This window comes from Macrotis lagotis, chromosome 2 (genome assembly GCF_037893015.1).
Source record: "Macrotis lagotis isolate mMagLag1 chromosome 2, bilby.v1.9.chrom.fasta, whole genome shotgun sequence".
Taxonomy (NCBI): Eukaryota; Metazoa; Chordata; class Mammalia; order Peramelemorphia; family Peramelidae; genus Macrotis; species Macrotis lagotis.
This window is the reverse complement of record NC_133659.1, coordinates 48,596,323-48,609,405: the sequence shown is the minus strand read 5'-3', so window position 1 is coordinate 48,609,405 and position 13,083 is coordinate 48,596,323. Positions and strand designations below refer to the sequence as shown.

Sequence of the window (13,083 nt, the reverse complement as noted above, 5' to 3'; positions counted from 1 at the left end):
TTTCAGTAAAGGAATTGGTGGAGATGACTGGCAAGCCACTGTCAGTGTTGTAAAAAGTAACTGACTGTCTTTTGAAGAAAAAGGAGAACTAATAAAGTACTATAGAAGGACAAATGCTGCTTTAATTTTCAAACAGAAAGAAAAGGATCTGAAAGCTTGAAGTCAGTCTAAACTTAGCTTCATGGTAGAATTCTCAGGAGTATCATAAAAGGGAAGATAAGTAAACATTAAGAAAAGAAAGGGGTCAGAAAGAACAATAATAGCTAGCTTTAAGATTTATAAAACAGCATCTTTGTTTATATTATTCCCTTCGACCCTTACAGTTCTTTTAAGGAGAGACTGATATTATCCTCAAATTACAAATAAGAAACCTGAATTTGAGAGATTAGGTGATTTGCTCTAGATCACACAGCTAGTAACTATCAGAGATGAAATTTGAACTCAGATATTCCTAATTATAAGTATATTACATCATCTTTTTTTAAACTAGATCAGTATACTGTTCATATATTTTAGTATTTTAGTAAAGTATTTTCCAAGCATTCTTATTATCATTGAGTGACCAGACTCAAAAAACATAGTCATTAATCATTGGAAGGAAGATTGACCTTAGAATCTGTGCTTAGATTTTTGGGTGCTTAATGTTTTTACCAATGACTTCGATCAAGGCAAATGATAACTAGTTTATTATATCTGTAGTTAAAACCATTCTGGGAAGGACCACCAGTATGTCTGATGATAATCAGAATCTACAAGGAAATCAGCAGCCTGGTTCTTCATTCAGAGTTTGGCATGATGGAATTTAAGAGATGTCTTGAGACAATGTAATGTCATCGAAACCTGACCTTGAAAACAACAAGACCTCCGTGATGCATATTGGCTGTGTCATTCTAGACAAGTCATTTGCAGTGTAGACACAGGTCTGCATTGCATTTTCTCCTGGGAAGTTTTCTATACTAATGAAATTATGTTTAGTATGATTTTGGTCTTCAATTGGATTAAAAAATCATTTCACTGGAGCAAAAGAGAAGAGAGATATAGTCAGAAATGAGTTTGTCTAAAGAGTTTTGTCTGTAGCAGAGTATCAAAAGCTCAGTATGGGTCAATAGTATATTAGGGCAACCAAAAGAGTCAGTTGACTGAATTCAGAAAAGAATGGTTTCCAGGACTAGAGAGGCAGTACTTATATTAACGGTGGTTAATGCTGTGGTCCAACAACTTTTGGAATCTTGTATTCAGGCCTGAGTACTATAGTACTGATAAGATGTAGAATGGAACTGGGAGTCAGAGATTTAATGCTACTTAGTGACATTAGGAAGTTACTTAATCTTTCTACCATTATTCAGTTCCCTCAACCATAATAGAACATGGTTAGAGGGTAAAACCTATCATTCTGTGATTGCAAGAAGATTTATTAAAAAAAACCTTGTAATATTCTGGTAGATGAGGATCTGTCAAAGAAACATTTGATGTCTGTTAGACTATTCTTTCTCCCCTCTTATTTTGATGTTTTATCTTCCTGCTCTTTTTTTTTAAGTTTTAGAAAGATCTGAGTTCAAATTTCATCTAATAGTTGCTAGCTGTATGATCTGGGGCAAGTCACTTAACCTCTCAACATCAGGTTTCTTATCTGCAATTTGAAGATAGTAAGAGATCTGTAAGGGCCAAAGGAAATCCTTTAAATGAAGGTACTATTTTATAAATTTTAAAGCTGGCAAACATTTTTTCCATCATGCCAAATTCTGCATGAAAAACCAGACTGTTGACTTCCTTGTAGATCCTGATTATCACCAGATATGTTAGTGGTCCTTCCCAGAATAGTTTTATCTATAAATATGATAAGTGTGCTATCTGCCATTTGCTTTTATCCAAGTCATTGGTAAAAAAAACATTAAGCACCCAAGAATCAAGCACAGATCCTGAAGGGAGAATACCAAAGGAAAAAAAATCTTGGAAGCCTAGAATTGCCATTTTATAGACTTCTTCAATGGGAAAGGCACTAAGTTTGTTCTACTTTGATCTAAATAACAGAAGTAGGATCATTAAGTAGAAATTGGACACTGACAGGTTTAGGTTTGATGTAAAGAAAAACATTCGGGTAGTTCTATCTAAAAGTGAATAGGGTTGACTCTGTTTTGTTTCTAGTTTGTTGTGCCCTAGTTTTATTTTTCAAAAAAAGTCCACACATACCTATTTATTTTGTTTTATTTTTTTTTCCCTGAAAATTCTTACCCTGTGACTTAAGTGGGCTATTTCCTCTACAAACTCCATAGTATGGAGACTTGTTAATAACCCGACCCAACCTACTTTTGGAGATTTGTTTTGATATGCTCAAAAGTTCTTGCCATTAACTGACGCATTTAAAATGGACCTTCATCTACCACCTCTGTGCTGATGCCCAAAATATCTTCTCCATGTGTATTGCATATCCTCAGCACTCTCTTATCTCAAATGGCTTTGTGAACCTCCTTCCAACTCGGCTCAGGCACTGTGGTCACATTCTCTTGGCTGATCTTCTGACTTTTGATTGCCCTCTCACATCATCACCTGAGTTGTAGTCCCCAGTAAATATCACAATACCCTGAAAGCAAAGTGATTTTTCATTTTTAATAGACCTTCAATGCCTGAAAATTTCCTGGCATACAGTAGATATTTAATAGTTTGTTAACAGGAGTGAAATTCCCAATGAAATTCCCAAATTCCCAAGATTTTTGTAATTTTTAAATCATTTCTCTCCCTAATAAAAAGATGATTATCCTCTCATTACTTGCCTTAATAACACAAAGACAAATATCACTTCCTCCCCCCACCCCTTATAACCAACATATGGCTAAGGATTTTCTTGGTAATATCTTTGTGCTTTTTCTTTTGCTCATTTTTTAGGGTGGGGGAGAGAGAGGGTGATTGGCTAGCAATGTAAAAAATTATTAGTTGATTACAGGTGAGATGGAAAAAGTCATAGTCTTTGAATATTTAAACTAGTTATCTAGTTAAAGTCTGTTCATTTCTGGAGTTTCAAACCAGTTATTTCATGGTAATGTAGGGAAATGTCATGATTTTTTTGTAATAATTACTATCTATCTCAATATTGTGCTTTTTCATATTTAAAATTATCTGCTTTTCTCTTCCAATAAATTTTTATTTACACCTTTTTAAAAAACCATCCTTTAGCATTTCTCAGTGCATTCCTCAACATTCCTGTCTTAGAAAACAAACCTATAAGGGAGTTAAAAAGACAAAGATACCTCCTAGGTAACAGGCAATATGCAAAGCATGCAGAGAGAAGCAAAAGATATTCCCTTGTGTTCAGAGATTTCCATTCTCAACTAAATTCCAACCTTCTGGAAGAATCCTTTCCTAACTTCCCTTTAATGTTCATGTCTTTACTCTGATGATTTATCTCCATTTTATCCTGTTTTTATCATTTGTACATGGTTTTTTTTGCAGGCTGACTTCATCATCTTTTGTCTTTCTTTGTTACCCCTGCATTTGGCTCACAGTGGGAGAATAATAAATATTTCTTGACCAGTTTATTAGCCAAAAACTAATCCTGATTTCTTGGAAAAATTCCTCATTTTAAATGTTAGGATTCTCTTAAATTGAAAGTTACCTTCAGAGATACTCAATTTTGCTATTCAGATCTATTCTTTTAAACACTACATATTTAGTCCATTTCTTTTTTCTTTGTATATCAAATTGTCTCATTTTTCACATATTTTCAAATTATAGTTTATTCTTTTTCATTATCCAGTTTTTCTTCTTCTTTGAAGACCAGAATGATATATAATGCCCTGCTTGATTGAGCTTTAGAAAATGGCATTATTATCACCAAATGTTGTACTCACTGTTCCTTCAAGAACCCTAAAATCATGGAGTTTGAGTTATAATCAGCTTTAGTGATTATTTAGTTACATTCCATCTTTATGTAATAGAAGATGAAAATTAAACCTGTTTTTTTTTTCAACCAAATTTTATTTTAAATTGCATTTTTCCCCACTGTATCTCCACAAAAGAATTAATCTTGTTTCTAGAGGTATGCAATATTTTCATTTTATAGAAAATACACTGGAGAATATTTTGCCATTGGGAACACTGAATTACCATAACATCTCAACAGATGGACCATTCAAATTTAAGCTCTTTGAAGACAGGGTTTGTTTTTTTCTTTTGTCTGTCTCACTAGCACATAATACAATGTCCTTTAGATAGTATATGTAGAAGAGATCTAGCTGTATAGTGTGTGTATGAATGTGTGTATAATTGTATATTACATGCACATACACACATATATCTGAGAGAATGTATAATATAGTAAGTGTACAGTATATGCTGATTGGATAAGATTGAAATGAAGACATTCACATCATTAAATGATAAGAAAACATTTCCATCACCTATAAGTAAGCCAAGGGTAAAATATCATTCCACTTTACACAGCATGGCAGGAAATGTATACCAGGGAACAATTGAGGGACCGGAAAAGAAGAAGAATGTAAGAAATGATCCAGAGTTGTATTTCAGCTTAGCTTCCTGAGCCTATTAAACCAGCGGAATGCTAGGACATCCTGGCCATTGGCATAGCAAGCAACAGTCACTGATGAAGTGACCTTTTCTAAAAATAACATTCCTTAAGTCAGAAGCAACAAAACATAACAAGTCTTCCTGCAATCGCAGAGGGGTTAGTTCTGTGGATATATACATACAATTTTTTATTTGTCCCATTCCAGGGTACCCACACTATTTCACCCCTGCTCATTCTTTAAAGTTTAGTTCAAATACTTTTTTTTTAAGCTTTACTCAATCTTGTACACACGCCAAATTAACTCCCTTACATTTCACCACATTTGCTCTTTAAAAATAATAATGATAATAACAGGAAGAACTTCTCTTTAAACATTACTTTAAAGTTTGTAAAGTGCCCTAAATATAGGGATATGCACTGAACATCTGAATTTTTTGACATGGGAACTGCCAAGTGAGAAACTCCCTCTACCTTTTCAAATTGGATTCTTCTATGAAATTTGTAGTCTTAAATTGTTGCCTAAAACAGTGAAAGGCTAACACAAATTTATTCAATCTGAACCATCCAGTATGTTTCAAAGTTGGGATTTAAACCCAACACTTTCTGACTTGGAGGCCAATTCTCTATCCAATTCATTAGACAGGTTCTTGCATTTAGTTCTCACAATAGAGTTGGGAAGTAGGTACTGTTCTAATCCCTATTTTACAGATGAAGAAACTGAGGTTGAGAAATAAGTGACTTGTCCAGGGTCATCCCCACCCACCCCCAAGTAAATTTCCAAGATCAGATTTGAATTCTGGTCTTTCTAATCTCAAATCCATTGTTCTTTCTTCCAGTACAAAATACTTCCAGAGTGATTTGTCTTTTTGTACAACTCTACTCAAAACCCTTTTTTCTTTAGCCATTTACTTTTTTTAAGATAATGGGGTTAAGTGACTTGCCCAGGGTCACACAGCTAACTATTAAATGTCTGAGGTCAAATTTGCACTCAGGTCCTCCTGACTCCAAGGGTCAGTGTTCTATTCACTACACCACCTAATTTTCCCTTTAGCTTTCTGTAACCAGATGTCATACCCTTGTCTCTCTTCTTCACCCTCTCTCTTAATAATTTTATCCTGTCTCATGTCTTTATCAATCATTCTTAAGATGGTTATTGTCAAGAGAACACCTTAATCTTTTTAATGCTTTATAAATATGATTGTTTGTATTTTGATTTTCAAGTCTTAAGTATCTAATCTTAAGTTATCCCCTGAGTTCTGTCCTCATAGGTATTTTAAACTGCCGTGGAATATCTCCTCTTTGGATATCACCTGAATTGGTCATGTCAACAGCTTAGCTTTCTACCTTTTCCATAATCTTATCCTTATTCTAACTTCTCTATTTCTGCAAACGATATTACAATTTAACCTAGTCTCCCAAGTATGAAACTGAGGTATTACCTTTGACTGTACTATTGCTTCTCACATCTAATTAAAACATTCTGTGATTCTCAGATATCTCTAAAATCTTTTCTAATCTGTCCTTTCCTTTCTTTTCCCAGTGCCTCCTCCTTATATGAACCTTCCTTGCCTGGTCCAATTTAAGAAATTGTCTCACCTTCCCTTTTCTCCCACCCACTTTCTTTAGTATTGCCGCCTAATTTTTCCTGTGTAGAGGCAGAACTAGTCACGTCATGCCATGCCTTTAATTCTCTGTCAGTTCTAAATTGCCTATTAAGTAAAATTATCTCTCCTTTGATGGACTTTCAAAGCCTTCAACAATAGAGCAACACCTTATCTTCATAGCCTTCTCTCATATTATTCTTTTCTAGCCAGGTAATGTAGTGACTTGAATGTTGGGGCTTAGAATCAAGAAGACTTGTGTTCTAATCCTTCCTCAGACATTCAACTCTTCCATTTTCCTCACTTCTTCATCTTTAAAATAGAAAGAATAATCACACCTATTTCACAGACCTTGTTGTAAGGATGAAAGTAGAGGTCATCTATCTAAAGCACTTCATAAACCTGAGAGAACTATAATTATTAATTCACCTTCTTGCCCCTTGCTCCCTTTCTATCCTCCCTTCTTGAAATCCACACCTTTTTCCTATTTTGAATTCATATTTACTCTTTTAAAATCTGATAGAAATGAAGCCATACTTGATCCATTTTTTGGTTAAGACCTTTCCATCTTATCACTACTTGTAATAATAATAGTAGTTATTTTTATTACTCTTTTAAGATTTGCAAAGATCTTTGCATATTTTAACACAAGAATGATATACATGTTCCTTTTGTGTTAAATTTATTTTTATAGCTCTCCCTCTATCTAATAGATCACAAGTTCCATGAAGGCAAGAACTGTGTTTATAAAGCCTTTGTTATAATTTCTTTTTTTGCTCTGTTCTCTTATCCAGTGTTTACTGGGCTGTACTGTACTATTTACATAACTAGTATTTAACTAAAAATGAATAAATGTCACTTTTTAGCTGTGAATATAAAGAACAATTCACATATCAATTCCTCATGTTTATTTTTCAAGTCCTACCTTTATGTTAATCATATTTATTGGATTGCTTAGCTGAAATTAACTAAATCCAGCTTATATCTCTTAGTTAATTTTTGATTTACCGCTTTAATTTTTGCCTGCCTGAGAAAATCCTGGCCTACAGTTCTAAATGTCCTAAGAACATATCAGATAATGCACATCTCGGCTCTCTTAGTTTTAATGTGGTTTTATCTACTTGAAATCTTATCCATTGTGGGCAGAATCTCCTCTTCTACCAGGACCATACACATTAATATGTGTAGATATGGGTATAGATAAATGTATCAAATCTGTCCAAGACTTGTTTTCTAACTTTAACATGTCTCCTTTTTCTTTGTAACCTTCTATTCATCACTATCATCTATGTAGTTTCTATAAAACTCAGGTTGTTTTTCTGTTAATAAGAGCTAATTTAGGAAAATGTTTCCCTTATAATACCAAGTCCAAAAGGTGCAAAGATCAGACAAATGAAAGAAAGAACACTTTATAGAGGTTGGTAATGTTTCACTCAGATATTTTGATTTTTGTTGGTGGTGGTGGTGGTGGTACATTGGAAAGAGCAAACTGCTTCTATGTCAAAACACTCAGTTTCAAACCCCACTTCTGATACTTGCTACTTGTAAGCAAATCTTTTAAGCCTCAGTTTCCTCAGCCATAACGAAAGGGAGGTTAGAATAGATGATCTCTTGAAGTCCTTAAAATCTTTAAATTCATGATCTTTATGGGGGAATTCCTTTATTTATGTCTTCTTACTTTTAAAACTCATTTTCCAAACTTGGAATAATCAATTTGTAACCTTTGGGAGGCAAGTATTTTAAATTCTCTCTGCCTTAGTTTCCTCATTTGAAAAATGAAGATACCACTTAACCCCGTTTGCCTTGCAAAAACCGAAAAAGAAAAAAGAAAAATGAAGATAACAATAATAGCTACTTCCTAGGATTGTTGAGAGGATTAAAGGAGAAAACATATAGCTCTTTGCAAACATTAAATAAATCCTAACCATTAATAATAATAATTTTCCCTGTCATTTTTCTGTTTTTGTATTGATGGCCCCTTTTTTCCTATAAAGACTATGCTTTTCCTAATGCTGCCTAATAACTGAAAACTGTTTTAAGAAAAAAAAAATCATGTCTTTCTTTTGTAAAAAGAATTTTGTAAAATAATATCTTTATCTTTCTTTTGTAAGATAAAAACCAAAATTATGCCACTAATACAAAACTTCTTTTATAGTTATGACTTTGAAATCTTTTAATAGTAACACTCCTAGTGAACTTACAAGTTGTAGAGAAATCTGGAGAGAGACATAAGAAGAGCCTGATATATCTCTGCACTCAGAGGTGGTCTGTCCTCACCCTTCAGAGCAAATTAGGAAAGTTTAAGACATCTTAATATTTGTTTACTGTAGTTAAGCAAGTTTATAAAATCAGAATTATGGAACATGTGGGACAGCAGATAAAATAATATCCTTATTATTTAATGAATAGGATTATCCTCCTACCTCTAAGAACTTTTTAAATTATTATCTTATTCCTGATCGTGATGGTTAATTTAAGGTAGGGTAATTTAAAGTTTTAATACAATGCCATAAGGCACACATATTAAATTCCTATTTGCCTCATATGACTATAAGAAAAATTTTAAATTAAAAAAACTTACTTGAATTACATTTGGGGATATGATGCTAGAAGTATAATCTCTCAGTTGTTAAAAATCTCAGAATTTGCACGCATTCATTTTTAACCTCTTGATACAACTCACTGGGGATAGCTTTCCGAGAAGGAGTTCAGAGGAATAAATATTTTAACAAAGCTGCTTTCAGAATAATCCAGTAATAAGGTTGCTGATTTTTTTTTAAAATTTTTTGGCATGGATAAATATCTAAGGAATTAATTTAACAAAAAAAAAACTTTATTTAAGAACCTCTTTTGTCTTCAAGTAATTAACAGTGGATGGAATGCTGTCTGCAGACATATGCAAACTATTCCCATTAACCTCATTTTTTCTCTTCAGAGGGATTTCTCTATCTAGGGGCAATACTATGGCACAGTCGTTAGGATGCTGGGGCTGATGGGGAGGTAGCACAGAGAATCTTGCAGTATAATTTTTACTCTGTTCCAGAATTAATCATTGAACCATAGAATTTAGAGTATTTACTTTATCTCCATACAAAATATTACAGTAAAATAGATTTTTTCATGCAGTTATTATAAAGATTTTATGTTTATTATCCTTTATAAATAATTGCCTATAGCTTAATATATAATGACACGTACTTAATTTTATTTAAAAACTATTTATAATGTCATGTTTAATATGTGTCCATGTGTCCAATCATATGAATATGTGTCCATATTCAATTCGACAAATGTGCATATTTTTGCATACATATATATCATATTTAAGAAAATTGTACAATTTTCTCTATGCATATACATTGTACTAGATTAATGTAGCCCATGGAATCAGGAAGATGTGGAGGCATATCCAGCCTCTGACACACATTCGTTTCTTTATATCATTTATCTTTGAAAGTACCACAACTAATTCTGATACTTAAAGTCTCCATCTTTGGAAGTACTTTTTATTTACATTTTCATAATGATAGTTCATAGAACCCAAGACCTCAACTTTTCACCCTTCCCAGCTGTCTGGTCATGCATACATATGTGCATGTTTGTGTGTATTTTTGTGAATTATATTAAGGATTTTAGTCTTAAACTTATTCCACTTAGAAATTGAAGATTTCTTTGTTTAAATAGGAAGAATCATGTATCAGTTGAAAATATCTTCTTGCTCTCTTGTGTCAGTTTTTTTAAGAAATAACCAACCTAAAAGGCCTACAAATGCCTCCATTTTCTCTCTCTCTCTCTCTCTCTCTCTCTCTCTCTCTCTCTCTGTCTGTCTCTCTCACTCACTAGCTAGGTGGTGCAGTGGATAGAGCACAGGTCTTGGAGTCAGAAGTACCTGAATTCAAATCCAGCCTCAGACACTTAATAATTACCTAGCTGTGTGGCCTTGGGCAAGCCACTTAACCCCATTTGCCTTACAAAAACCTTAAAAATAAATTCATTAATTAACAGATAAATAAAGTGATGGATAATATTGCATCCCCCAACCTTGGATAATTATTCTTAGCATAATACCATTAAATATTAAAGTACTATGAATAGTTTTTTAAGGTTTACAAAGGCCTGTCCAAAAGAAAAGAAAAAAGATATAGCCTCAATTTTCTGTCCAGGTGCCTTCCTTGGCCTCATCTACCTTGTAGAATCCCTAGCACCATTCAAAACTCAAGAGCCGCTTCCTATCTTGCCTGACCTGACCAGCAAGTAGTTTCATTGCTCCTATTAATTACCTTTTGTGTCTCTGGTTTATATTACATATGTACATGTAAATATAATTGAATGTCAGTTTCTTTTGGGCAAGGATCAGTTCACTTTTTTCTCTGAATCTCCTAACATAATATTTGGCATTAGGATAATAATGTAATTAATAAACTATATTGGTTTATTGAATTGAATTATTTTCAATTTTCTTATTTGGTAAACTTCTATTTTTCATGGTGTTGAGCATAGTGTTCTGATAAAGTAGGTAAAGAGAGCTTAAGGAATATTTATTGAATTGAAAAATATGATGAAATTGTTTCTATGTTACCTTATATAATATATTATTAAATTATATGCTGTTACATGACCATCTTGCTTATTCAGTATATGAGAATATGTATGCAAATATGTAAATTTTGCATATATATGTGTGTGTATCTGATTTTATATATACACACATGTACATGTATGTGTCTATATTTATATGACCATTTCACTTGGATAGAATAAAAGGCTCATTATGGGTAACTTTTTAGGGTTTTTTGTCTTTACATTATAATAAGGACCTTATAAATGCTTGCTAAGTTATTGATATGTATAATCCATTTGTTGTAATAGATTCATCACAATATAAATGCTGTAAAATAGAATCTAATTGAATATCTCCTAAGTATATGTGGCCTATTTGATCTTCCCCAGGCTTTGCTTCATCCAACCTCTAAATATATTCTGCCAGGTCTTCATTACTCAGCCCCTCAATTTGGAATAGACTTAATTTCATTTTTATCTGTTTTGACAGCTGAATCTTATCTTCTTGGTGATCACTTTGTGCAAAATGGTGAAGCACTCCAACACTTTGAAACCCGACTCTAGCAGGTTGGAAAACATTAAGTAAGTGTTCTGTGTTTAAGTTGGAATACAAATGATAAACTCATGATGACTGGAGGAAGTTATCCAGCACTAGGAACACGGAACTTTGTCTCCTAAAAATAATAGATATGAATAAGACTCAAACCTTATGGGTCTCCTTGGGTTACACTCTTGCAGTGTCACAGGCATTGGTCAAAATTAGATAATAATTCCCTTCCTTGAGCTAGAGCCAAGAGGGAAAAAAATTTTTTTCCAATGGCTCCATGGAAATTCCTTAGCACTGTGGTAATTTCATTTGCATTTAAAATGCAGTTCAAAATGATGTTCCTGTTTGCATGGCTGATATGATTATGTAGAGTTTGTTTTGTTAAATGACTTTTTGATTTAAGGATTCTAAGCAGTTTCCCCTCCTAATCCTGTTCTCCTAAGAGAATTGACTCTATTACTATTGTTAACTTGAAGATTATCTGTTGTTTTCATGCTAATTAAACAAATGTTTACTTTATCTCAATGCTGAATAAAAAAAACAGCAATATCCCTCTCAAAGAGAAGGGGGGAACAGTATTATGTAATTAACAAGAAATTGATAGCTTTTGCTTCATTAAATTGTAGAAGTATTTGAAGAATATTATTTCAAATGGGAAGCTTTTATTTAACAACTGTGAAGGTAAAACTCAAGTTGAATATCAGGTTTATGGAAAGGACTCATTTTTTAAAAATGTTTTTTTTTAAATGGCAGATCTATAGTAAGGGTAACATTTAAAACCTAGATGTCTCAGATAGGTTAGTATCAGCTTCATTGCATGTTGCATGGTAAGAGAGAGAGCTAATCTTTAGCATCTCTCTCTTTTCTTCCTTTTCCTCTTTCTGTCTTCTCATCCACACCAGTAATTACCGTGTTTGTGATGGCTACTATAATACGGACTTACCAGGGTAAGGTAGAACCCTACATTAACAAATTTATGGCATGAATTATATTTTTGCAAACTCGGTCAATATCATGAATTACCCTTAATTTAATAATTAGTTTGGAAATAATCTAATTTGCTATAGTATTTTTTAACTATTATATGCCTTTATTTTTTTAAACTGCTTGCCTCTGCATTTTGAATTTCTTAATTTGACTGATTTATATAAATATATAAATGCTTTCTTATTAATTTCTATTTCAATTCTGTCTAATAATTTTGTTTCTCTTTTCTGCTTATAATGCTTTCTAGCTATGAAGATAATAAGCCATTTATCAAGTAAGATCATTAGTTAGCAATGGAATGCACTGACTTAAAATTCCCTTCATTCCGTCCTGTTCTCTATAATTCCTTTCTCCTTAAACTATTCATGATGAAATCTCTCTAAAATATTTTATTTTGTGGTCGTATTCATTTTTTTTTTTTTGGTCACATTTCAGCCAGGCTTCCTCATGCTTTAGATCTAAACTGTAGGTTCACCTGAGCTTAGCTGATCAGAGCCCCCAGTTTAGGTGCTAGGCCTTTATCTGCCATATATAACCTCTCTCTGTCCGTGATACATTATTCAGTTTCCTCTGAAAGCACCACAGAGAAAACATACAGGGCTAAGTGAAATCAAAGAATTCTCCATTTCCTTTTACTAAAAGTTGTATTTTTAAAAACAATTAGGTCATTTGGGGGTTGTTTTACACCTTTGTGTTTCAAATACTTTTGACATCTTGTTCATTCTGGAAATTATGAAAAAGTCAAAACTGCTGATGCGGCTCTCACGGGAGGCTGAAGTTCTTAATCACTGAAAGGATAAAGTCAAAAGACATATTGAATTTGAATGTGAACATAGAGAAAGTCAACTGCAACTACTGAAATTAAT

At 33.0% G+C, this 13,083-nt stretch overlaps 1 protein-coding gene across 15 annotated transcripts in view; it reads left to right on the top strand.

Moving 5' to 3' along the window:
* The window catches only part of ADGRL2 (adhesion G protein-coupled receptor L2), a 329,848-nt gene that overhangs the window by 304,765 nt on the left and 12,000 nt on the right, over nucleotides 1-13,083 (top strand). For all 15 annotated transcript variants that reach the window (XM_074221816.1, XM_074221817.1, XM_074221824.1 and 12 more), the window contains one exon: nucleotides 11,174-11,265. In XM_074221816.1, the coding sequence (XP_074077917.1) occupies nucleotides 11,174-11,265 (92 nt within the window). The remainder of the gene's footprint in view (nucleotides 1-11,173; nucleotides 11,266-13,083) is intronic.